This window comes from Babesia microti, chromosome I, assembly GCF_000691945.2.
Source record: "Babesia microti strain RI chromosome I, complete genome".
Classification (NCBI taxonomy): domain Eukaryota; phylum Apicomplexa; class Aconoidasida; order Piroplasmida; family Babesiidae; genus Babesia; species Babesia microti.
Window position 1 is genome coordinate 1,022,835 of NC_027205.1, and position 24,506 is coordinate 1,047,340.

The following is a 24,506-nucleotide window of genomic DNA, read 5'->3' on the forward strand; positions in this document are numbered from 1 at the left end:
ATTTCAATTTTTATTTGTTCAAGTCTAACCTTTCTAATAGAACCTGGATAACTGACTTGTGGATTTACCACCTTAATTGTTATAAAATTCAAGCAAATAATGACAGAATACGCACCCTGTGAGTTATATCCGTGGAAAATAAATATTGTCTACATATTGACATAAAAATATATATATTAACTATTGGATTCCGTAAGGTTTGTGTGTAAAACATTTTTCATTATCATATTACACCAATAATTAGGGATTCAAAATACTGTATACTAATTTCATTTGAATTAGTATCTAATATATATTTATATTAGAAGACTTAATTTGTGAATTGTCCCCTACGGTAACCCATAGACCACAAGCTTTGACAGGTATACTCACTGACCCCATCGGTGGTAATAGCTGAGATGGGAATCTGTCTATTGTACCGGGCGGTATACATGTCAATTGGATCCAAATATCACAAGTGTTATAGGAATTTTATGGCACTCAATAAACTTACTGTCATCACTCATCACAATTTACACTCTAACATCAGGAATCTGCACAGTTCAGCGGCACTGAGAATCAAAGACCCTTACAGCGTACTCGGAATACCAAGAACTGCCTCAGTCATGGAAATAAAGAAGAAATTTAGAGAATTGGCTAAAAAATATCACCCAGATCTAAATTCTTCCCCTGACGCCAAACAGAAAATGGCCGAAATAACATCGTAAGCCAATCACTAATTTAGTGCTTATGATATACTATCAGATCCACAAAAAAAGAAGTTCTATGATCAAACTGGTGTTGCCAGTGATGATGTTGGTGGACATGGTGCCAATAGTGGATTTGACACCTCTGGCTTCGATGCTGCCTCAGGATTTGGCTTTGGAGATTCATCGTTCATGTTTAGCGATTTTGCAGAAATGTTCTCAAGAATGGCATCTGGTGATACTAGTAGTTCGTTTTCAGGCGCCACCCGTGGTGATGATATACAGACAGAAATTACACTCAAATTCATGGAAGCGATACGTGGTTGTAGCAAGGTATATAGCTAGTGTCATCTAGTGTATAAGAATCCCAGCAAAAATTGCATGCGATGATTGTAATGGACTAGGAAGACAGCCTGGTACAGGAGTTAGTACCTGTAAAATTTGTAATGGAACAGGTATCGTTAATGACAAGTTAGGTGTTCAAAGGATGGAGAGGGGGCCAATCATTATAGGCGTCCCATGTCGTAGTTGCAGTGGGAGTGGACAGATTGTAACCCATCCATGTCGTGCTTGTGGTGGAACTGGTGAAAGGGCACAAACTAAATCAGTACAGGTGGATGTGCCTCCGGGTAATTTGAATCTAACGCAGGCGTGAGACAAGGGATGCAGATGAGAATACCAAACCAGGGTCATGTGGGTAGGCGTGGAGGCAAACCTGGCCATTTATTTTTGAATATAAACATCGAACCTCATAGCCACTTCCGCTGGATCGATGATAATATACACGTGGATGTGCCAATAACACTAAAACAATGTTTGTTGGGAGGTACGATTAGCGTTCCAACCCTGGATGGGGTTGTGGAGATGCAAATTTTACCAAGTTCCCAGCCAAACAGTGTGAAGACGCTCAAAGGTAGGGGCCCTCCAAAAATGGATTCCAACACCAATGGGAATTTACTCGTCCACCTTCAACTACAGTTGCCTGTGAATATGAGCGAGAAGCAGAAACAATTGATCATCGAGTTTGACAATTTGTGTGAGGAAAGTGGCACTTGTGATGAGAGAGCATGGAAGAATAGTAAGAAGAAATCGTTCTTTTCTTTCTGACTATTGAAAACACTATGATGCTATATATGCGGACTGTTTAATGTAGTAAAAATTGTGGTTATTGTAAGCTTAATCCATAAAATGCTGCGATCGCAAGGGATTTTTTCAATATTTAATTGTATTATAGTGATAATTCAAGGTGTTTTTGAAATATCGAGCAACTTATTGCATTAGGCTCTAATTGTGTAGATGAAAATCCCTAATTGGTATTATACCATTGGTGTTGCAAAGTTAACTAGCTTTTAATCCAGTTAAAAATGTGAAATATATCAGAGGTTAGTATTTTTATGATGATAATTGAGTTTTTTCGTAATTTTTAGGGAACATATATTTTATTAATAACATTTAAAAAGCTCTCACTGGATTCCATGAAATTATGTGATTGATTTGGGAGTTTACTATTAAATATAACATTAATAAGATATATTTGCAATTATAGATTATGTTTTTGTCTATTAATTGAAACTAAGTATATATGTGGGTTAATAATGTGTGAGTTAGATGACAAGAAATTTGTAGATTTATAAATTCACGAACGATTAGAAATAAATTTAAAATGTTAGTATGTGCAAATATGAAGAACTTATTGATAAATTTTAATATTTTACTTAATTAAAGTTTTTTCTTAGTGAACATTGGGTGTGTCAGGTGAAATGGTTTTGCCGCGCAACTTGACTCTGGGCTTTTTTAATACAATTTCGGAACGGATAAAAACAGACGGGGAAGCATTTCTTGGTCAAACACACCATTTGGATCCGCCAGCGAATTTATTATGTGTCAGTCAATCTGATTTGCCACAAAATCGTATACTGTAATAACAACCAATAACGCAGATTAGAAGTCCTTGATGGATCTGTACCTGTACAATATAAACATGTCTGCGTAATGCTTGTCCATAAAACTTCCGCTGAAACATTCGCCTTCAGGGGAAAAGTCTTCAGTTTTGACAAATATAAACTGGTGGCTACTAAGTAAAACAACATTTATTTAGGATAAGGTACCTTATCGTAGTATCTAACGTCAGCATATTGGACGGAGATTACAGCATTATAGTTGATAAGGTTAAGGAAGGCTTGACTTTTCATCCAGTAATCACAGTAGTTGATTTAGTCCCTGACGATACAACAGGCCAACGAGAAATCATCAGTCCATACGCCTATAGGAAAACCTGAATCCAATATATACCAAAAGCCACAAAACTTGCCTAATGATATCAATCAATCACACCAACAAGATCAAGTGAATAATCAATATATACAACGCCAAAATAATGAAACACAGAACTATCTTGGAGATACTTTTAAAAATCCATCGGCAAATGTTGAATGTGATACAGGCGTATGTAGGCAAGCTAAAATTCCAAAGAACGACACTTTAGGACCAATTCAACGCAAAAATTATGGGTATATTAACACCAACATAGAATTTATAACAATATATCGGAACTGAGTTTATACACACCAAAATGGACGATCTTGGCTAGAATTATGTTAAAAAGTGACATTAGGAAATTTAATACACCACGTGGTGAATCACAATTGTTCTCGTTGGATCTTTGTGACTCTACTGTAAAAAATGCATAATATAGTCGGAAATCAAAGCTACACTGTTTGGTGATGCAGTAAATAAGTGGTTTGAATTTTTTGAGGAGGGAAAGGTCTATTCCATTAGCAAAGGACAAATTAGGGCGGCAAATAAAAAGTTCAACCACCTAAATCATCCATGTGAGATTATTTTGGATGAACATGCAATTGTACAGAATGTGGACGATGATAACAGCATCCCATCTAGTGTGTGAGTGAACGATCGTTTTGTGTATATTTGATTTAAATTGTGAGGGTGTTTTGTTCAAATCATAATTCCCCATAATTATTTATATATTACCAATAATTAAAATTAAATGATATATAAATCATTCTTTCCATTTCTGATCATATAGGTTCAGTTTCACAAAATTGTCCAACATAGATATTCTAGATCAAGGATCGCTGATTGATGTTATAGGTGTTGTTTGTCAACACAAGAATATACAAAGCTTGCAAAAGAAGGTGATTAATAGTGGTAATTTAGAGCTTAGGAGGTGTGATTGAAAAAAGGGATATCAAAATTGTGGACGATTCTGGTAGCTCAATTTGGGTCACTTTGTGGCATGATAAGGCGACAAGTCTTACTGATTCACTGTTAGACACCAACCCGATCATAGCATTAAAAAGTATTACTCAGATCACCTAGATGCTAAGATAACTGATTGGCAAATGAGAAAATTGGATGTACAAAGTTCGACGAAGGTTGTGATAAATCCACAGCATCCACAAACAGATCTACTGTGTAAATGGTGGATTGAGGTAACACAGTTTTTGACTAAGAATGGAAAAACGACAATATTCAATAGTGTGAGTATCGGCGGACTTGAAGAGGAGGTTGAATCCATTGATTATTTAACGAAGCAAGCAACTCAGATTGGCCAAGATGCAAATAGCCAAAGCAAAACTTTCAATGTAAGGGGGGTGATAGAAATTCTTAAAGAAAACATCTACTCTTGGCCGTAAGAATGCATTCATATTTATTTTGTATTATTTACATTTGTGTGTTATGTATTGTTTATCAAATAATTGTATAACTCTTCTTTATGCAGCGCATGTCCTGGATGTCGTAAGAAAATGTTGCAGGAACAACCGGAAAGTCCAATTTGGAGATGTACTAGATGTAATATGGAAGGGTCTCCTAACCATACCTACATGCTTAATTTCAAAATCGTTGACACCACGCAAACCTCAATTTGGGCCTCTGCTATGGGGAATGTTGGAGAAGTAATTAATAAGTTATTCATTTAGGAAATTATGGGTGGGGTAAAAGCGGAGGAATTACTAGCTATTGCAAGTAGTGAATTTAACGGGAAGAATCTGTCTAATTATTTTGAGGATGCCAGACTCACAGTAAGTATTGTTTTTATTATCAATAATAATATGTCTAGTGTGTTTATAAGTATCTATCTATCGCTGTTGAATATACCTAGATATAGCTGTTGTATATAATTATCTTTCCTGATATATACACAGTAGTGGAAGATGTGTAATTTTTGTTTGATTTAAAATTTTCGATAAATTTAATATGTAATAAACTCTTACATAGGAGCACATATTCAAAGTACGTGTGCAAATGGACTCTTTCCTTGGTGAATTTCGGATAAAGTATCGTGTGGTGAAGGTAATTCCACTGGAAAAGGTGTTGGACCAGGAGATTGCAGATAGATTGGCCAAAATTAACGCTTTGCTTTCTAAATAATCTATATTTTAAACCACAATGTACGTTTATTTTGTAGCAGTATTTTTCTACTTTTTGCTATTATTATTCACATCCAGATATTTACGTCATTTGGTTTATGCTTATACGCGCAATATGTGAATTAATTAATTAATTAATAGTATTGGTTATCAATAGTAAAGTCACAAGTGTTGTTCGTACTCATTTCGATCTCGAATAATCATTAATTGGTAATTATGGTATATACTTGATGAATTGTGAGTGGAATCCATATGCAGACATGCTATTATTGTATATATTATTGGTGTATGGTGTATATTATTCACCCTTAGTTATGTGATCAGCACCACTTTACCACTCTTACCATTAGCATCGGTTGATTAAACTCAACTTGACACAATAGATTTAAGCTCCTATAATATAATTATATTGAGTGTGTAGAGTGTTATGTCAAAATACTTGAAGGCCTATTTACAGGTGCTTCGATTAAATAAGAGGAAGAGCGGTCTGCCGGTGAATCTGAAATTTTTAAATTTCCCCCGAGAGAATTTGGTGCCAAAGCCACTAAGGGAGAATAATAGGGTTAGGAAGATAGATTTGGCAGAATGTTTTTGTCTAAGTGTGGGTGATTTGGTGCAAGTTTTACATGGACAAGACATGGGTAAGCAAGGAGTGGTGCTTGAGATAAATCGGAGAAAGAATACTGTTGTCGTGGATGGATGTAATATGAGACAAGTCTTTTGGCATCCAAAATATGGCGAAGTAGGGATTCCGTCGTTATATACACAAGAAGTACCAATTCACATTACAAATGTGGCCCTGGTTGATCCTGTACTAAAGTAATTTTCAATTTATTATATAGAAAACCTACAGTTGTTAAGAAGCGTCACATGATGGACGGCCAGATAGTTAGAATTTCCAAGATTAGCGGTAAATACATATATTCAACTAATAAAAAAGTTTTAAATGAACCTTTTTAAATACCTTTGCTAAGTTATTTTTTATATCATTACACGACAGTTTCACATCATTATATTAGTGTTATTTATATGCAATGATTTAGGATGTGCTATACCAGAACCAATAGACGCAAAATTGTTGAAAAGACCCAGGCATTTCAATGATTTTTTACACAAAAAAATTAATCCACCTATGAAAGTATCAGTTGTTACAAAATTTAGGAAATTTATGCACAAAAGGATCCAGTCAGTTTTGCAATACTTGAATCACTAGCTAATGAAATAATTGCAAGACAATCAGACAAAATAACAGCCGCCAGTGATAACAACATTATTAATAGCACTAGCGTTGTTAGTAATGATTAGATTTTATACGTTCGATATCAATATAACTGTGCCATTGAAACTTCAAATTGACATCGATAATTGTACAATAACACATTTTGTGCATCAACATACCACAAACACAACTATTAGTGCCCGCATGTTAGCCTAAATGGCTGTATCATGTTAATTTTGTCTGTTACCCAAAAGCTTAATCCCTGTTACCATGAACAGGCACTGCCATATAGCTAACCCCATCCTGGGCAGAACTCCCTGATACAACCCGATGATTCCGTGTGTTTTTAACACATCAGTAATTATTTTAAACGCTTTTAGTCGTTTTCCGTCAATTACGCTGCCTTGCATTTTGATTCTAATCAAATCAACAGGGTGGTTCCAGGCAGATAATGCACCTCCCTAAATAAATCGTGTGATATACCATTATACCAGAAGCTATCTCTTGTTTGTACTCTAGTGGGCTCCCATTGTTTGCATTTCTAAACTTTGACCTAAAGTACTCGGTAAATCCCTGTCTCGAAGCCCAATTGGTAGCTTGTCTAGTAACCACTGCCCAGTACCCAATGTACAAACCCTAAATCAATATAGAAAGTTACAGTAAATCCTCTAACCTTTAGTACTGTACGAAAAGTTTTGAGATAGCCTTGGTCTCTATTAGATACCCTAGCGGTGACCATGAAAGTGCAGGGTCCTGTTATAATGGCCTGGGCCATGCCTAAGTAACAATTCAGCTATAGAAACGTAATACTGTGTAAAAGGGGGTTGAAATTTTTAAAAAATGGTCATATAATCGCATTTTTATCCTAATAAATTGCGAAATATAGTAGAATACCTACCGCCAGTAGTCCCAGAGATGAATCCAGCGAATGTGGAATCATAATCACGCGATAACAAAAAATTATTAACACATTCCTATATAATACACATTTTGACCTTTGTAGACACTAGTACAGCTCCTTTGGTACATGCATCAAATAATTTAGCTGACAAACCGTCCCAGAATCTAGTAACACCATTATTGTATATTGATCTGAAGGATTGAATAGTGTTCAAATTTGGATTTCTAGTTGAGCTTGGCGATTACCTAACCATGTATGTTTTCCAAACTTCTAGGGGCATGCCAAGAGTAGATGTTTCTAGCATGTGAAGGGTAGCACCCTGGGCCATGAATAGCCCTATCCCGGATATACCCTCCATCACTATTTCTAGTGTAATATCGCATCAATGCAGCTGCTATTAAACCATACAATCACTAACACATATTATTACAAACTATTGTCAATGTTTGAGAATAATTATTAGTGAGGTTCTTCTCAGTTATTTGTTTGGAATTCCACTCACAATTTCTGAGTGTAATTTTATACGTGACAATGTTATGTCTAGCGATTTGTTGTGAAATCCGTGGATATATATATATATATGTTTTTGAGTAGATATTTTTGAACAAATTAATTTTTTCCCTCCTCCCTCCCTTTTTCCTCCCTCATAATTCAATATATTCACCCTTTATTATTTATGTCTTATTATTGGTAATATTAAACGCTATATTACGATTCAATATTTTAGGTTGGATTTTTATCAATCTACAATTGCCATATGTAATCATAAATAGAGACATTCGTCTATTCTGTTTGGTAATTGTTTAAACTATTAGATTAACCAAATATTTAAGCAACCAGTGATTTTCATCATAGAATTGACAACAACATTAATGCCAAATCACTGATAATCTGACAGTTTGGCTAGCAGTTAACTATTCTGGCTATCATTCATTTATCTAACTCTAGGCTAAGTATACAATCTTTATTGCTGAGATGGATGACGTAATCATCATTTACGCGATAGTAGGATCAATTTTTGCATTGGTTCTAATTTTTTTAATCAAATGCTGTCCAATTTGCTCGATTGTAATTGGAATTTTAGCAACATGTATTATTTTGTTTATATACATATCAGACAGTGGATCAAAAAAGGCGGTCGTTGATTTCATAAGGGACTACATATCTAACGTATCAACTTTTTTTTCCAAACAATTTGCCTAATGACTTTTTGAAGGTTTAAGTTTTTGTTATTTACACAAAAATGATTGTTGATATGTTATGGGGATTTTTAAAATTAAAAACCTTCCATAATACAATGACCAAACATATTAAAATATATTATCTGTAATATGTTATTTGATAATAACAATTTAATGAAATAAACAACTAAAGGTACTAAAAATACTAATTCAATTTTTAGTTTAACTTTTGTTTAATAATTACAAAAATGATTTAGAGATCTGCAAATTCGTTGTATATTAAAATTTCAAACTATCTTATAAGATTCAATTGAAATATTTATGGAGATGAAATGATTCAAAAAAAATGAGTTATGAATTAACAAATAAATTGTTATTTTAGTGAATATCAGAACTAGGTAGGGCAAAGAATTCCAATGCAGAAAGCAGCCCCCCCTGCCAGTACGCCAGTAGCCACCATTGTTAGTGATGACAATAGTGGTTTGTTTCCTACAAAATAGCCCTAAATGTTATAACTCATACCTTGAAATAACCCAACACTGAGAGGGAGGTTATTGACGATAACCCTGTAGTTAGCGATTGTATAGTCTTCAAGTAATCTGTATGTGGAACTAGTATGGACAATGAAAATCCTACTAGTGGTATTATGCCAAAAATCATGAAGCTAAGAAACATAATTAAAGCGCGCTTCACAGGTGATGATTTATCATCACCATTGGCAATCAAACCCAATTCCTCAACCATCATGTGCTCTAGGAAGAATCTCTTGTTTTTGAAGGTCAGATTCACCAATGATTTGGCGTCTTCGTCACTAAATCCATAACGTGTGGTGTAAATGTTGTACATTTCATTCTTTTCCTCTTCCGGAAAATACTCAATCTCCCTAAATTAACTACAGTACTACCATGTCTCCCTCTTCATCTCAGAATCAATGTAATCCATTTCGGCCTTATGGCTTGCGAACTGCATAAACCACTAGTTACCTCTCCCAAACCCATGGAGAGGCCATCTGCAAACAGATTGCCTAATCCAATGAATATGATTTTTATAGGATCAATAGAAGCCCCAATGCATCCAGAAATTATGGCAAAAATTGTGACTATACCTAAGTTAATGTGGAATCATACCATCCAGGCCGCCAAATACAATAATTTTTAAATATTCCCCGGATGCGCCCTTGTGATACTCGGAATGATCGAAATTTGACATGTAATAGGTCATGTCTTGACCATTCAGACTCGAAATGTATATGGCGCTGTCTTCCATGGTACCCAATTAAATTAATTTTCTATGGGCATCTTGTGTGGATAGCATTGTCTCATAAAGAATTCTGCCGTAACAAAATTAAAAATAATTTAAATTGGTTTTAACTTAGTTTTTATTAAGGCTGAATTATCTATTAATTAGGTATCATTTATATTGATGTATCCGCAAATTTTAGTTGAATTATTAGCGTTCGTGGAATCTAATAGATGTATATGTGTAAAATGCTATAATATAATTTAGTTGATTACTATGGTTTAGATGTATAAATATTTGTTTTTACAATTACTATCTAATTACCAAATGACAGCTCTCTAGATGTGACAGCGTACTGTGCCATTTTGGAACTTTTCACAATAGATTAAAAACATAGTTAAGTTAGGAGGTTATACAAGAAGGTTGTGTGTTATGTCATAGCCTACAAAGAAAAATAACAACAACGCACTTGCCCATTCTCCAACAGTGCATAGTAGATCCTTAAATCCTTTTGGTATTTGAACAAATTCTGCAATCTCACTTTGCTCGCCGTTCGAATTATTAGTGGAGTTTAGTGAAGGTGGTGGCGCCTTAATCAGGATGAATGTAATTAGCATGGTCCATGTGATCACTTTAACTGTTTTCGTCCGTAGTCTGTGGTTATTTTTCCACAAATCGTCCAAAAGTGGGAATGGAGGTATGCTTAATATCATATTTACGATTAATTCAATTATTCTGAATAAAAAATTTTTGTTATCAGACTCATACAATCTGACAGTGGCACCTAGAAGAGATGTGAACAAAAGGAGTGTCAACTGTATGGCACATTTAACCTTCAATTTGATCATTGGCAAACTTTTCTTCAGTGCATCAAAATCTATATCTCCCATATCAAAATTGATAACTGGGGAGGTGATAGGCTGAATTTGTTTGTTCCCAGTAAGTTTCTCCATCCTGTTCACTTCGCTGCCGAGGATGCGGCGGCGACGCATTTCGGCAGCTTTTACAGCGATAGATTTGTCTTCCATATATGAAGACTATGTCCAAATATATTTATTGATATATATGGTACGATATGTACAAAAGTAGTATCGTATACAAGCTTTGAGATGGGGCTGTGGATTATGGTAGGTTATCACACTACTCAATACCAACCATGGTCTGAAGGTGCTAACACTAGTAACAATATGTATGTTAAGGGGTTTGAAAAAGAACCTAGCATTACTGATGATGATAGCTGGACCGTTATCAGTGAGTGGATTGTGATTTAGGTTCGTTCTTCAAGACTCACGGACTGGTACACCAGCAAATCGAGAGTTTCGACGATTTCGTTACCTATCGCATGCAAGAAATTGTCGATGAGTATCCACCAATCGAGATTAGGTAGGCAATTTTTACTATTATTAAATTGGTTAACTTTATTCTATCTAGCAGATATGTCGGCCATCTAAATATTTTTAGATATATTACACCATTAATATATTAATATCACAGTTACTACTCTTTATTAAATTCTACGCTGCCTTTCAATACATTTGCGTGATGATTGTTTCACATTTATTATTAAGCAATACTAAATTATCTAAATGTTAGTCACTAGATTATTGTACAATTCAAATCTTACCAAAATGAATGAGTGTTTTACGCTCTTTATATAACATAACATTCACTTAGACCTCAGCCGCAATACCGCCCCGAGGATGAAATAGAAGTCAATGTCATATACAAACTAAAATTTGGCCAACTTAGCCTAAACCGCCCTTCAGTAGATGAAAAGGAGGGAGTTACCAAACACATTTGGCCACAGGAAGCGAGGCTTAGAAATTTAACGTATATAAATAGTCATGTAGATACTCCTCCCAAATATATGTGGATATTGATCAAGAGATATACATATACGATGAGGCAAAAGGTCAAGAAACGTTGCAAGATAGAACTAGCTACCCTCGTATTAGTTTGGGTAAAATACCCATGATGCTAAAATCGATGTATTGTTGGACTAGGAATGTCAGTGAAGATGATTTGGCTGATATTGGAGAGTGCCCTTATGATCAAGGTGGTTACTTCATCGTAGGCGGAGGAGAACGCGTTTTGATAGCACAGGAGAGGATGGCTAATAATTTTATTTATGTATTCAAGAAGAAGCAGCCGTCCAAATTTAGTTGGGTGGCTGAAATTCGCTCCCAAATGGAGTATTCTCAGGGTACATCTGCATTTAGTATCAAAATGAAGGCTAAACAAGCTACTGCCAATGTTATTGGTAATAGGTTCAGGTCATATGATCAGCTGGTGGCTACTTTGCCATATATACGAACAGATATACCCGTTGCTATCCTATTCCGTGCCCTGGGCTGCGTGGCTGATAAAGATATTTTGCAGCGTATTGCGTACGATTTCGATGATAAACAAATGCTTAATCTGATGAAGCCAACGCTTGAAGATGCATTGGATTTTACTACTCAAGATGCTTGTTTGGATTTCATTGGCAAGAGGGGTCCCACCGTTGGTGCTCCTAGGGATAAGCGTATCCAATATGCCAAGGATCTACTACGTAAAGAAGTGCTACCTCATGTGGGTACTGAGTTGGGTGTGGAAAGTAAGAAGTGCTACTTCATAGGTTATATGGTACACAGATTGTTACTTGCAAAGCTTGGCCGTATCAACCAAGATGACAGGGATCATTTTGGCAAGAAACGGCTTGACATGGCGGGGCCTCTCATGGCCAGCAGTTTTGGAACATTGTTTCGTAAGATGGCAAAAGATGCTAAACGAATACTTCAACACCAAATTGATTGTGGTAGAACATTCGATGTGGCTGGTGCAATTAGGAGCGCAAGTCAAATAACACAAGGACTTCAATACCAATTGCTAACGGGCAATTGGGGCAAGGATAGGGATGGGAAGGTTGTGCGTACAGGAGTATCACAAGTACTTAATAGGCTTACATTTGCAAGTTGTCTTTCCCATTTGAGGCGACTGAATACCCCTTTAGGCCGTGAGGGTAAGATGGCCAAGCCACGTCAACTTCATAACACTCATTGGGGGATGATTTGCCCGGCTGAAACACCAGAAGGCCAGGCTGTGGGTTTAGTTAAAAACTTGGCTTTGATGTGTAGTATAAGCGTGGGCGGCGCTTCCTCTACAATTTGCGAGCTTCTCACTGAATTGGGCATGGATTCCTTAGACGAAGTGCCCCCTGAAGTTATTAAGGACAGGGTGAAGGTCTTCATAAATGGCACCTGGATAGGATGTTTTGATGAAGCAGATAATCTTGTAAATACGTTGTTGCATTTCAGGCGCCGATGCGATATATCCCATGAAACCAGTATCATTAAGGAGATTGTCTCGAAAGAGGTTAAAATTTTTACGGATGCTGGCAGAGCTATGCGCCCTTTACTTGTTGTTCATGATGGAAATCGTTTAGCTTTGAAGCGATCCCATGTGGAAAAAATAAGGGATGGGAGTTACATAAATGAGTGCTCTAGCGAAAACACCTCTGCTTGGAATTGGCTAGTAGAGTCAGGTGTTGTTGAATACATTGATTGTGAGGAGGAAGAAATGTGTATGGTTTCGATGTTTGTCCAAGATTTGCATAGTAACAGTAACTATTGTAGTACATATACACATTGCGAGATCCATCCGTGTATGATACTGGGCGTTTGTGCTTCGATTATCCCCTTTCCAGATCAAAACCAGAGCCCTAGGAACACATATCAGAGTGCAATGGGTAAGCAAGCGATGGGGGTTTATTCCTCAAATTTTAACTTGCGAATGGATACTTTATCACACTTACTTTACTACCCACAAAAGCCGTTGGTATGTACCAGGGCTATGGAATTTTTACGTTTTAGGGAGTTGCCAGCTGGGATTAATGCAATTGTGGCTATCATGTGCTACTCTGGATATAACCAGGAAGATTCACTGATAATGAACCAATCATCAATCGACCGAGGACTGTTTAGATCCGTATTCAACCGCACCTATGTCAGTGAGGAAAAGCAGCAAGGCAGCGTAACAATTGAAAAGTTTGAACGGCCAAATCCGCAGTTTGTCGCAGGTATGAAACGCGGTGACTATTCCAAATTGGATAGTGATGGATTGGTTGAGCCAGGTTCTAGAGTGCTGGGTGATGATGTAATCATAGGCAGAATATCACCCACCCTACCTAACCAAGATGTTGCTCCGAAACGTGATTGTTCGTTATGTCTCCGCCGTTCTGAAAATGGAGTAGTCCACAGCGTGTTACTGTCAGTAAACAGCAAGGGTAGTCGGTTTTGCAAGGTAAAAGTTAGGTCAGTACGTATTCCTCAAATTGGTGATAAATTCGCTAGTCGTCATGGGCAAAAGGGTACAATAGGCATCACTTACCGAATGGAGGATATGCCATTTACTTGCCAAGGCATAGTCCCAGACATAATAATGAATCCGCATGCAGTACCTTCTCGAATGACAATTGGTCACTTGGTAGAATGCCTTGTAGGTAAAGTAGGTGCAATTGGTGGATTGGAAGGAGATGCCACTCCTTTTAGTAGTCTCACAGTTAAAGAGATTGCATCTAAACTGCACGAACTTGGGTATGAGCGCCATGGCAATGAGGCCTTGTACAACGGGTACACTGGTAGATTGCTGAAATCAAAGATCTTCATAGGACCTACCTATTACCAAAGGCTTAAGCATATGGTTGAAGACAAGATTCACGCAAGGGCCAGAGGCCCGGTGACCATGCTTACTCGCCAACCCACTGAAGGTAGGTCCAGAGATGGAGGTCTTAGATTTGGTGAAATGGAGCGTGACTGTATGATAAGCCACGGGGCTGCCAAGGTGCTCAAGGAGAGGCTTTTTGACCAGAGTGACGCTTATAGAGTGCACGTGTGTGACATGTGCGGATTGATTGTTATTGCAGACCTTAACCGAGGGTCTTTCGAGTGTAGTGCTTGTGACAACAAGACGAATATATCGCAGGTGTCAATTCCTTATGCGTGCAAGTTGTTACTACAGGAGTTGATGTCAATGGCAATTTATCCCAAATTGACTTTGGGTGTGGCTTAGCCATTATCTTTTGTTATAGCGATTTGAATTAGCACTAACTGTGTGGCTAATTGGAATAAGGGCTTATGATGTAATTCAGACTGGGTGCTTCAATTTTTTGTAGTTGGTGCGAGAGTAGCTGGATTTCAATTATTTATCAGAGATTAATTCATGATGGTCAAGTATTACCGAAATAAGTAATAGGCGGTTTGGGCAATTGGTGATTATGGTTTGTAGTTGGTATTTATATGTGTATATATAAATTATTATGGAGGTTTAGCCGGGATAACTTATACAATTACGAAAAAGTTGGTTTTTTGTAAGCATTAAGTATAAGTGATTTGTTTGTGCATTTAATATAAACATATATGAATCAGCAGACCCACATGTATCTTATTTCCTCTCCTATGACGTTTTGGTGTCATGATGGCGAATTTTCTCTACAAATCTATCTGTTCTAATACACCACTCATCATGATGGTTAGTTATGAGTGGTAATTGTTGCCAATGAGGCAATTGATTAAACATACATAACCGAGTGCTATTTATGTTTAATCATTTGTAAATTTAAAGGCGTAGCAATTAATTGTTTGTACAAGTGTGACAATTATAATGAATTGAAAAACGGGTGTTTACTTAGGGTGATTGTTAATTGGCGTGTAAATGTACATATTTTCTTTAGTAGCGATATTGCCCTTGAATTTTGGTATAATAAGCATTATAAACATGATATACCGTCTACCCATATTATGTAGGTGGTTAGGGCTTGGGGTATATTAACTAGTAGCACTATTCTTTTCCACCGCCATAATAAATCGTTTGTTAATTGCTTTTTAGTCCTCTTAATTCAGGTGATGATATGTGAGAGGCACAAATTAGACCCATCCGCTTGTCCTCATGGCTGGACTGAGCTCCTATCCGCCGTGCTACAGTACAACCCAAATGATAATCCTAAGCACTGTAAGTTGAGCAAAGCCAAATTGGATAGTCTGAGCTTTGGCAGTAATAGAAAAACTTATTACAAAAAGCTTTTAACATCTCTAAAGGTGGAAAACATTGCCAAAAATTTGCTAAGGAAAAACAATAGGAGTAAACGCATTAACATTGAAATGGATAACAAAGATAATACAGCAGCTGGGAGACCCTTTTTTAGGGACCTTGGGTTTTCTAAACTGCAAAATATAGCATTATTCAGTGACGAGATTGATAATACCACTGATGACACTAGCAATGAAATATCAGTACAAGATCATTTTGGAGTTCAGGTCGAGCAAAACGGGAGCTTAAATTATTTGGAACTGGGTTACCAAATAGACTTTGGGAGAATGCAAATATATCCACCGATATACACACCATCCATTGATCGTTTTGACCATTATTGTGCAAGTTGATTTGTTACCATAGCATGACAAGCAAGTACCGTAATTGTGTCAATAATTAACATCTGTCTATATATTAGTAAAATCTGATGCGATTCTTCAAATTTTTTCTTAACGCTGGCAGATATTCTCTATTCCATGTAATTCTTCCCGGTAGGTCTGAATATTTCTTTTGATATCTCCAATCAGGTTCCCTCAGCTGCAAAGTTACTGTGTCACACAACTTTATTACCTTTCCTTAAGGGCTGTAAATGGAGTTCATTAATTTCTAGATCCGCCCTAATCTTATCGAGGGCGACAATCAAGGAGGATTTCTGTAGCGAATCCACATTCTCTAGTCGTTTAATTTTGTGCTCAATTTTCTTCTCCATTTCCAACAAGTGAAATCGTTTAGTTTCTAACTTCTCCTTTTCAACCTATTTGGCATAGTAATTACCTGTGCCGCTAAAATATACTTTGCTCTCAAGCATTGTTGATGGATTTCTCTTCTTGTGATAACTCCTAATATTCGTTTAATTGTCAATTTGACCTAGTTTGTGTGCAAATTTACCTTTTTTAATCGACCGTGGTACATCTGTTTAGCCTTGACCTGGGATGCCGCTAAGCGTTCGCTCAATAAAAAATTTTTCTCCTTTAAACATGTAAAATATAGGCTCCTAAGGTCTTCAAAGCTTTTTAGTCTAAGTATGCAAGACGGCCAGGCATCTCCTGTGATTGCAAATTTCTTCTTATCCGTAAAACTGCTTTCTGGGTCCAAAAACCCGCCTAAATTGTGTTACATCTACCTTTCCATAAATCATCGATTCCACGTTTAGGAAGAGATGTATGAATAAGACGGCGTGTAATATTAAATATATTCATAGTTTAAAGTGATAAATATTTGGTACAAATGGCACTTAACACTTTTATACATTATGTCAGTGATTATGATGTTGTATGGTTTTTTATTTTTAGAAATGTGGAATATTCAATTAGCTGTATGTATTAGTGCAACATTTTTGGGTAATAGGGCATAGTTAATAATTTAGATGGTGTTATTGGGATTGGCGGAAGTTTTATACAATCCAACAGTGATAAGACTAAGAATCGGTGTAAAGGATTAGGTAAATAGTTTGTTATTTAGAATATCTAGGGATCGGATATGATGCAATTGTTCCAAAACTAATAGCAGAAGATGAAATCAACACAGATCTTGGTTATAGGTACCCTATACTGAGACAGCACTATGGGTCTGACTACAGTTACGCCAGCACCGGATGTGTATATCCGGTGGATGCATATTATAGGCCATTTTTATCATGTCAAAGGCAGGAAAGTGTAAGTTGGTATATCTAACGTACAGTTTTCCCAAATTGGATCGGTTGCGGCATATGAAAATGCATTTGGAATACAGGCAAAGACAGACTTTAAAGTAAAATCGGTAGAGTTTGCCGCAAGTGCTCAATTTGAAAAATCCTCAAAAAATTTAGAAGAGAACAAATACCGTGAAATTATCCACATTATCAACTGTTTTCAGGCCGAAATGGGACTTCCGACAAATTTGCAGTGGTACTTTAATTATCAATTTTTGCTAAATTCGTCATAAAATAGCGTCTAAATATCACCGATTGAATATGTAATCAATTTTGATTTTATGTTGAAAATGTGTAACGATTTGCCCATTTTGTCACCGGTATTAATATTGTGTTTTTGCTAATAAGATAGTGAATGGAACTGAATTTAAAATTACGCAGGGGAATAAAACCTGAATTTAATAAAGCAGTTTTAAAGCTAACAGAAGCTTTTGGAATCAGTGCAACAGCTTCTAATGATGGTTCAATATGTACACCTAAAAGCTATAAAAATCCGGGCAGGCATTGCAGGGAAGTTAGGCGTTGGATTAGGCTAATAAAATCATATGGTACACATTACGTCCATAAAATACGCATAGGTACATTGCATTTTGTTTAGGCGGTAAACTAGTCCAGTCTGTTAGAATCAGTCAGATTAGTATTGCAAATATGGAGGAACAAGGAATTGACGTTGAAGGTGAGATTCGGGCCGAAATGCTAAGTATCACAGGATCGGGCGGCGGCAAGTCTAACAAACTCACCGATGAAATCGATAAGAATGCAATACGGAAAATCAGAGTTATTGGAGGGATAATGCCAAAATTACCATTAACCCCCCAAGCATTTAAAAAATGGGCTAGAACATTGGATTCCAACCCAATGCCCATATATGTGGAAGTGGATCCACTGTACAAAATAATAGAACAATCATTGAATAATGATAACCCCATTCCATTTAACATAAAGAGGCAGTACGATATGGCACTTGATTTTTACGCAGAACTTAAAGGGGCGACATATAAGCAAATTATGGAAATGAATGGTAATATACCTTCAATATCACATCTGGTTGGCAATTTTAGTCATACAGATTAGAAATAGTACTATGGTTACAAATAATAGCCTCAAAAGGTCAACGCTACGCTGCAAAAATGATACAAATATAGTCGCGGGAGTTACCATATTTTTTGATGATGCGGGAAAAGGCATACACTTATTTCCCTGCAAATCGGGAATGTAATAACTGAAAAACCTCATCTAGGAATGAATGCAACGTGCCAGAAATTAGCGAAGACGTTGCCTACACCTGGGCCTGGGCCCTTTGCTCCCATCGCCTCCTCCCAAGCATCGAGCAAGTGGTCAGGGGAGACTTTAAAAAGGTATGAACGTCATCATTTAGGGTGAAATAAAGTGCCCAGAGGGCTATAAAATGGGCTTTGGACTTGCTTTTAAGGAGAACATGGCCTATTATATAAACGGCTATATAAGCGCTATCTCTGCCGGTATCCTAGAATAACAATAGACGACAACAACTCCGCGGTTAGTCTCCTGGACGGAAACGCCGGGTGGATCACCTGTTTCGATAAAGACATGGTCCAAGATATGGTATTAGCTTTCAAATACAGTACACGGTGGTCAACATCGACCACTCCAACAAAAGGGTCGTGGCTGAGTGCCCAAGTGACTCTATCATAATTGGCGGTAATCCTGCCCAAACCCAGGCGTAAAAATTTCCAAGGCACCCCCTGGCGGGGGAGAGGAGGGAGACCATTTGGCTAGAGCGGAGGAATGCGACAAATTCGTGACCAGCTGTACCGCCGGCCCCCCGGCGGGCTTTGTCTGGCTTATTTGCGGCGATAAAGCCGACGAGTGACAGTCAGACAGATGAGTGAAAAAACCCACAGTCATAAACTAACACGCAGGACTTAATTTTTGAACAATTAAACTGGGAACAATTAATTAACCGTAGATCCTTAACCGTTGATCCTTAGCCGTTGAGTTGATCCCCTTCGCCCTTGCCCCCTCCAGGGACTCGCGGTAGTCGTCCTCCAGGGACGCCGGCATGAAGTTGGATAGGGGCTCCAGGACTGCTTCCAGAGGCATGGCATGGGAGAGCAACGAGCTCTTCCAGTGCCTAATATCTCCGGCGCCCAGGTCTCCGCCCAAATCTGCATCCCTAAGCAGCCCTCCCCATACGGTGCTGTTTATCGCGCACGAGTTCTTAAACTCCTCCAGCGCCTTCTTTAGGCCGACATTTGTGCCCACAGACACCTCCAGGTCTCCCAGCTTGAGCGATGCCTCCACGCCCACATCCAGCTTAAGGCCATGCTCCTGTAGTGATTTTTCTGCGCTGGCCGGCACTCGAATTGTGCTGACGATCCTTCCGCCTAAAATTTGCGCTCTCCTACCCATTTTTACGTATTTTATCACATGCGTGCCGAACTCTTCAATGAACGCCGTCCACGCTGCCCGGTACGCCTCCAACCCTAGCTTTGGCACTAGTTCTGACTTTAAGCCTATCTTTAAGCTGAGAAGCTCCGCCACTGCCTTGGAAAACCCATGTGTTTTGCTCCTGGGTATAGGAGCACATTACCAGTTAAAGTGCGTGGATAGCCCCGATGAATAAGTGGAACAGGTGATATATTTTGAAAATTCCTTGATCGAATCAGCGTTAGAATGTGCTCCCACGCCCCTATAGTCTAGGTTTAGAGTTCCAGAGCCCACCTGCTCAACAGACGCGCTCAGGTCCAGCTTGACCCTATTGCTTAGGGCAGTTCCATTTTCCTTGCTATACTCGCTATCCTACTTTTACCCCCCCTTACGCCAATAAGTTCACTGCAAGATTCTGCCGGGCGTGCCCATCCACCTATGGGCCTTGGTGCTCGACCGCCAGGAGAAAGCCACTTTACGTCAAGAACAGGGGCCTTAAAGGGCAGAATTGAATCATCAGTTTGAGTCATTGCCACATCGTATCCGGCTCCTAGGAAGTCAGATATGTGGTATCTATGATTTTTAGCAACCTTATGGACATTTTTTGCACGAGTAAGGCAACAAACTGCCAACAATGGCAGTATGCAGAATTTTCTCCGGGTCATCACTGTATGGGGGGTGGAGGCATACGACCAGGCGCAGTGCGGCGCCTTACGGCATGGCCAAATTGACGCAAAGTGAATTTCAACCCCACATTAATTGAGGCCAATTCATTGGCCAGGTACCTCAGCACGTACGGTATCCTGACCCAGTGACAGGGCACGCTACAGACTGTACAGACCGGCGGTTTGGTGGTATCCCTCATATCCTGGGAGTCGTTTGGGCCCGTAGAAGCACTAAGCAACGAACCACACTCGGGACATATGCAGGCTAAATGTAAATCGGAACAGTTTAGTAATCTGTCCTGCAATAAAAATGGAGCACCATAAGATATTAGCGAGTCCCTTTCCATCTCCCCAAATCGTATGCCACCGTGTCGCTTTTTACCTTGCACGGGCTGATGCGTTAGGGAATCAATTGGACCAGTAGACCTAACCTGGGCCTTGTCCGCTACCATGTGGCGCAAACGCTGATAATATATGCACCCAGTAAATATGCTAGTCTTAATTGTAGTTCCTGTTGCGCCAGAGTACATATCCTCCGTGCCATAATACCTAAACCCAGCGCGCCTAAGTACAGAACCAAAATAGGCCACTGGATCGCTCCCAGTGCAGTGGGAAAAGGTCGTTCCATCGGCCCCCACCTCACCAGTCACGGCGGCTGATTTGCCTGCCAAAGCCTCAATCAACATGCCAATGGTCATTCGAGAGGGGAACCCATGCGGGTTGAAAAGAATATCAGGCACTATCCCAGATTCCGTAAATGGCATGTCTTCGTGGCGCCAAGTCATTGATAAAATCCCCTTTTGCCCGTGTCGACTGGCGAATTTGTCACCAACATCGGGCACGCGTACTGATTGTAAACGGATTATCGCACGACTGCAAGGGGCTGATTCAACGCACTTGTCAATCCTCGAAGGATTTGGGGTGACAAGCGTAACGCTTGAGACCCGAGCCGGCTCCTCTTCCCGATACATCTCAACGCGTGGGCGGGCTCCTGCTCCAGTGCCTGCGTACTCTATGCGAGCCAGAGGCGAGCCGTTGGCTATCAGTTGCCCAACCCGTACCAGTCCGTCTGCATCTAAGGGCCCATTAGAGGGCCCCCGAAACACGTAGCAGTGCCCTTCCTTTGCACTGCATCCAGGCGGGGCGGCGTCCAGGACCTTCGTCCTGCAGAGGGTGGCGCGTAGGAACCCGCGCTCAATGGAGGATTTGTTGATGACCATTGCGTCTTCCATGTCAAAGCCCGTATAGGCCATGATGGCCACCACGGCGTTGGCACCCGTGGCATAATTGTTTAGGTGTAGGCGACGGTAGTCGCTGGTGGATACGAGGGGGGACTGCGGTGTAATTAGGTTGTATAGTTTTCCATCGCTCCGCAGGGGTTGTGAGTGTGCAGGTATTCCCATGGATTGTTTAAGCATTTGGCATTGGTACATATTCCTAGGGCTTTGGTTGAAGTCGCTGAAGGGTGTACAATTGGCGCATATTGAGAGTATTCCATGTGGTTCAATTTCAATGTGTGTGTAATGTACGGGAATGTTTTCCAATAATTTATCTATGCGTTTATAACTTTCGAACGACGGGTAAGGTGGTAGGTTAGATGGTAGGTTAGATGGTAGGTTAGATGGTGGATTAGATTGTGGATTAGATTGTGGATTAGACGATAGGTTATATTCTAGTTTAATTCTGGCTCTATGTTGGTCCAGTTCGGCGGTGTTGATTGCGATGAAGGACCATTGCTGGGCTATGGGACCAATCAATTCGACGCGGTCGAATTTTAAGTTCTTAACCATACGAACCATACGTCCAGGGAAGGTGAGTACGTATATGTATTCCATCTGACCTCTACATTTGCTTATGGTTACTTTGCCTCACACGTGCTGAATATCTCAAAGTCTTTCCGTATCCCCTTGATTCCCTCGAGTTTAGCGCTGATCAATGCATCCATGAGCTGGGGTGCGTCGTCACTGGGTATTCTGGCTATGGGAATACCATCTACAACCACTGGCACGGGCTTGTGTACGTATCTGTAGTCCAGTGTTATGCCTAATTGAACTGATTAGTTACCTCCTGGTGCCCTTAGGTCTAGGGGATACCCCAGGTCTTTGAGGAATTTCCTGACCGCTCCCATAGTACCCGAGTCTGGGGCACTGGTAAGCTAGGTTATCAAGAGCCTACCGGCCATGCATGTTTGGAGAGGTGGGTCAGCAGCCCGCATGGAGTGCCATCTGGCGTGTGAACCGGACAGAGGAAGCCCCAGGATTCACCCAATAGTTTTCTCATCTAAGTGAGATATGTTTTACACTAGTGCTAAGCATTTGCGTAAAAGCATTGCCTCTGTGTACACTACGGAAATGACTCATAAATCGGAAGTAATTCATGCGATCCGCAATTATAGTCCACCCGAGGTTCTATTTGAATCATTATATTATATACCTGCTGAAATTCAAAATATGAACTGTTTATATTCCCCGTAGAGAGGAAATAATTAACCTTGCTTGGAACTTCAGGGGCAACCTTTTCTGTAAGGTAGTTGAATAATGATATATTACTGCAGAACTCCAACATAACTTTCTCCATATCATCCACCCCCTCCACTGTTGCCAAGTACTTCTTGAAGTTCGCCACCTCTATGCTGTAAAGGGACTTTAGCTTGGTTAATGCACTGTACAGACTCTCCTTCAGCACTGATGCGTAGATCTGACCAGGGAGAGTCAACTCCTGAAATGCCAATGAATCTATTTGGTCCGGTATTATGTAACCCCTAGCAAGCAATATCAATTTCTTAAACATGTGAAGCAGGCATTCAAATTTGTCATCCAGTGATTCGCTCTGTACGCATATGTAATTCTTCATGACGAAGAGCCCACACTCAGCAAGGCTCGAACCAGGCCTCATAAACGTATGCACCCTGTGCCAACAGGCCTTTCCCAACTGGTGTAAATACTAAATATATCATATCCCACCCTATTTTCAACAAAATCCACATCTGCTACCAGTGGCTCTAAAAAAATCATATTCTGGAAAATATTGTAAAAGTGAACAGTCATCTCCTCGTTGTGTAAAAAGTCCTCCAAGAGCCGCTTCTTCAGGTCCCAAGTGCTCATGTGCGGCTTGGCCGCCTTCAAAAGCGTGCCAAATGGAATCGTCTTAATAACCTTGTTTATTGCCACCCTCAGCACGCACCGCTCGTCCTCGGTGTAACAAAGGACGTTGCCCACAACTGTACCATCCCGTCTCTGCGATCGCATTATTATTGCATACTCGGTGTTGAAGGCATCCTTCGCTCTGAACTGCTTACGCTTAACCCCTATGGGATAGTTAGAGCGGGATGATATCATGTGCCGGATCAGCCTCTCGTTCCCTCTTACTATAAAGTACCCCCCTGGCTCCTGCGCGTCCTCCCCTCTTGCCACCAGTTCATCCCCAGTCAGGCCTAGGTAAACACTGGAATACCGCATAAATTACAGCGCTTGGACTTTACCATCACCGGAATCTGCCCTGCAAGCAGCTCCTTGTGTACGATCTGGCTGCATTCGACGCCCCCGCTAGTGGACTGAAGGGCAAACGTCACGTAGATGGGCGCGGAGTACGTAGTGTGCGATATTCGGGCTTGGAGCGGGTACAACCGCTCGTCAGCATCGTCCGTACAGTCGTTTCGCCTGGGGTAGCCTATCCTCACGTCCTTTATGAAAAACTTGACGTCTGAATTATGCGATCACTGGTAGCACAATTCGTGAGTACTTACAGTCTGGAGCGGCGGTCCCGCTGTTCAATTCGTGGAGCATCTGATTGTAGTTTGGTGCGACATATACGGGCGGTAGACACTCTACTATGCGTTTGGAGTACGTGTCTAAGAACGCATCAAAGCTGCCAATGTGCGAGGCGGCGATGTCCGAGAGTTCCAGCCTGTAAGGGGAGTCCATTTCACGCATAGATTTCATGCCCAAATTTATGCCCTGGTTTATGCCTTTATATGTCTAGTTTCCGGTAAATTTTGCCGCCCTTCCTCGCGAAGCCGGGCCGCCCATACTTTCTAGGGGCCCCTTCATACGCCCA

At 39.7% G+C, this 24,506-nt stretch overlaps 12 protein-coding genes across 12 annotated transcripts; 6 read left to right on the forward strand and 6 right to left on the reverse strand.

Annotated features, from left to right (window-relative positions):
- On the forward strand, positions 399-1,793 carry BMR1_01G02830 (molecular chaperone DnaJ; the record flags this gene model as incomplete). Its single annotated transcript, XM_021482932.1, has 5 exons — positions 399-703; positions 725-1,019; positions 1,042-1,141; positions 1,163-1,315; positions 1,336-1,793. The coding sequence occupies 5 exons, from the start codon at positions 399-401 to the stop codon at positions 1,791-1,793; spliced, it is 1,311 nt and encodes a 436-aa protein (XP_021337521.1).
- A 653-nt stretch (positions 1,794-2,446) lies between these two features.
- BMR1_01G02835 (replication factor A1) lies at positions 2,447-5,078 on the forward strand (the record flags this gene model as incomplete). The annotated part of the gene is made up of 13 exons (XM_021482933.1): positions 2,447-2,604; positions 2,627-2,764; positions 2,785-2,881; positions 2,904-3,196; positions 3,217-3,361; positions 3,382-3,587; positions 3,733-3,841; positions 3,864-4,005; positions 4,026-4,138; positions 4,160-4,338; positions 4,429-4,603; positions 4,628-4,729; positions 4,926-5,078. 13 exons carry the CDS (start codon positions 2,447-2,449, stop codon positions 5,076-5,078), a joined length of 2,010 nt encoding a protein of 669 aa, XP_021337522.1.
- BMR1_01G02840 (Probable 39S ribosomal protein L24 mitochondrial) lies at positions 5,505-6,382 on the forward strand (the record flags this gene model as incomplete). The annotated part of the gene is made up of 4 exons (XM_012792177.1): positions 5,505-5,896; positions 5,920-5,987; positions 6,121-6,215; positions 6,239-6,382. The coding sequence occupies 4 exons, from the start codon at positions 5,505-5,507 to the stop codon at positions 6,380-6,382; spliced, it is 699 nt and encodes a 232-aa protein (XP_012647631.1).
- Positions 6,527-7,555, reverse strand: BMR1_01G02845 (Mitochondrial DNA replication protein YHM2; the record flags this gene model as incomplete). The annotated part of the gene is made up of 6 exons (XM_021482934.1): positions 6,527-6,757; positions 6,780-6,932; positions 6,955-7,073; positions 7,195-7,270; positions 7,292-7,421; positions 7,443-7,555. The coding sequence occupies 6 exons, from the start codon at positions 7,553-7,555 to the stop codon at positions 6,527-6,529; spliced, it is 822 nt and encodes a 273-aa protein (XP_021337523.1).
- On the reverse strand, positions 8,773-9,644 carry BMR1_01G02850 (VIT family; the record flags this gene model as incomplete). Its single annotated transcript, XM_012792179.1, has 5 exons — positions 8,773-8,880; positions 8,901-9,261; positions 9,283-9,341; positions 9,362-9,483; positions 9,506-9,644. The coding sequence occupies 5 exons, from the start codon at positions 9,642-9,644 to the stop codon at positions 8,773-8,775; spliced, it is 789 nt and encodes a 262-aa protein (XP_012647633.1).
- Positions 9,645-10,027: 383 nt separating this feature from the next.
- BMR1_01G02855 (hypothetical protein) lies at positions 10,028-10,645 on the reverse strand (the record flags this gene model as incomplete). The annotated part of the gene is made up of 1 exon (XM_012792180.1): positions 10,028-10,645. The coding sequence occupies one exon, from the start codon at positions 10,643-10,645 to the stop codon at positions 10,028-10,030; it is 618 nt and encodes a 205-aa protein (XP_012647634.1).
- Positions 10,646-10,726: 81 nt separating this feature from the next.
- Positions 10,727-14,666, forward strand: BMR1_01G02860 (DNA-directed RNA polymerase II subunit B; the record flags this gene model as incomplete). Its single annotated transcript, XM_012792181.1, has 4 exons — positions 10,727-10,868; positions 10,889-11,000; positions 11,292-11,447; positions 11,468-14,666. The coding sequence occupies 4 exons, from the start codon at positions 10,727-10,729 to the stop codon at positions 14,664-14,666; spliced, it is 3,609 nt and encodes a 1,202-aa protein (XP_012647635.1).
- An 833-nt stretch (positions 14,667-15,499) lies between these two features.
- Positions 15,500-16,036, forward strand: BMR1_01G02865 (hypothetical protein; the record flags this gene model as incomplete). The annotated part of the gene is made up of 1 exon (XM_012792182.1): positions 15,500-16,036. One exon carries the CDS (start codon positions 15,500-15,502, stop codon positions 16,034-16,036), a length of 537 nt encoding a protein of 178 aa, XP_012647636.1.
- A 64-nt stretch (positions 16,037-16,100) lies between these two features.
- BMR1_01G02870 (mitochondrial ribosomal protein L29/L47 precursor, putative) lies at positions 16,101-16,885 on the reverse strand (the record flags this gene model as incomplete). The annotated part of the gene is made up of 5 exons (XM_012792183.1): positions 16,101-16,234; positions 16,257-16,440; positions 16,461-16,553; positions 16,575-16,789; positions 16,810-16,885. The coding sequence occupies 5 exons, from the start codon at positions 16,883-16,885 to the stop codon at positions 16,101-16,103; spliced, it is 702 nt and encodes a 233-aa protein (XP_012647637.1).
- Positions 16,981-19,228, forward strand: BMR1_01G02875 (MAC/Perforin domain; the record flags this gene model as incomplete). The annotated part of the gene is made up of 12 exons (XM_021482936.1): positions 16,981-17,026; positions 17,053-17,127; positions 17,148-17,341; positions 17,367-17,572; positions 17,758-17,954; positions 17,975-18,423; positions 18,446-18,591; positions 18,617-18,734; positions 18,755-18,857; positions 18,878-18,960; positions 18,981-19,056; positions 19,077-19,228. The coding sequence occupies 12 exons, from the start codon at positions 16,981-16,983 to the stop codon at positions 19,226-19,228; spliced, it is 1,845 nt and encodes a 614-aa protein (XP_021337524.1).
- Positions 19,229-19,314: 86 nt separating this feature from the next.
- BMR1_01G02876 (hypothetical protein) lies at positions 19,315-20,450 on the reverse strand (the record flags this gene model as incomplete). Its single annotated transcript, XM_021482937.1, has 4 exons — positions 19,315-19,742; positions 19,764-19,927; positions 19,949-20,157; positions 20,178-20,450. The coding sequence occupies 4 exons, from the start codon at positions 20,448-20,450 to the stop codon at positions 19,315-19,317; spliced, it is 1,074 nt and encodes a 357-aa protein (XP_021337525.1).
- Positions 20,450-24,391, reverse strand: BMR1_01G02877 (DNA-directed RNA polymerase I subunit A2; the record flags this gene model as incomplete). The annotated part of the gene is made up of 9 exons (XM_021482938.1): positions 20,450-22,292; positions 22,313-22,493; positions 22,515-22,605; positions 22,626-22,730; positions 22,751-22,858; positions 22,884-23,393; positions 23,414-23,883; positions 23,904-24,152; positions 24,196-24,391. 9 exons carry the CDS (start codon positions 24,389-24,391, stop codon positions 20,450-20,452), a joined length of 3,753 nt encoding a protein of 1,250 aa, XP_021337526.1.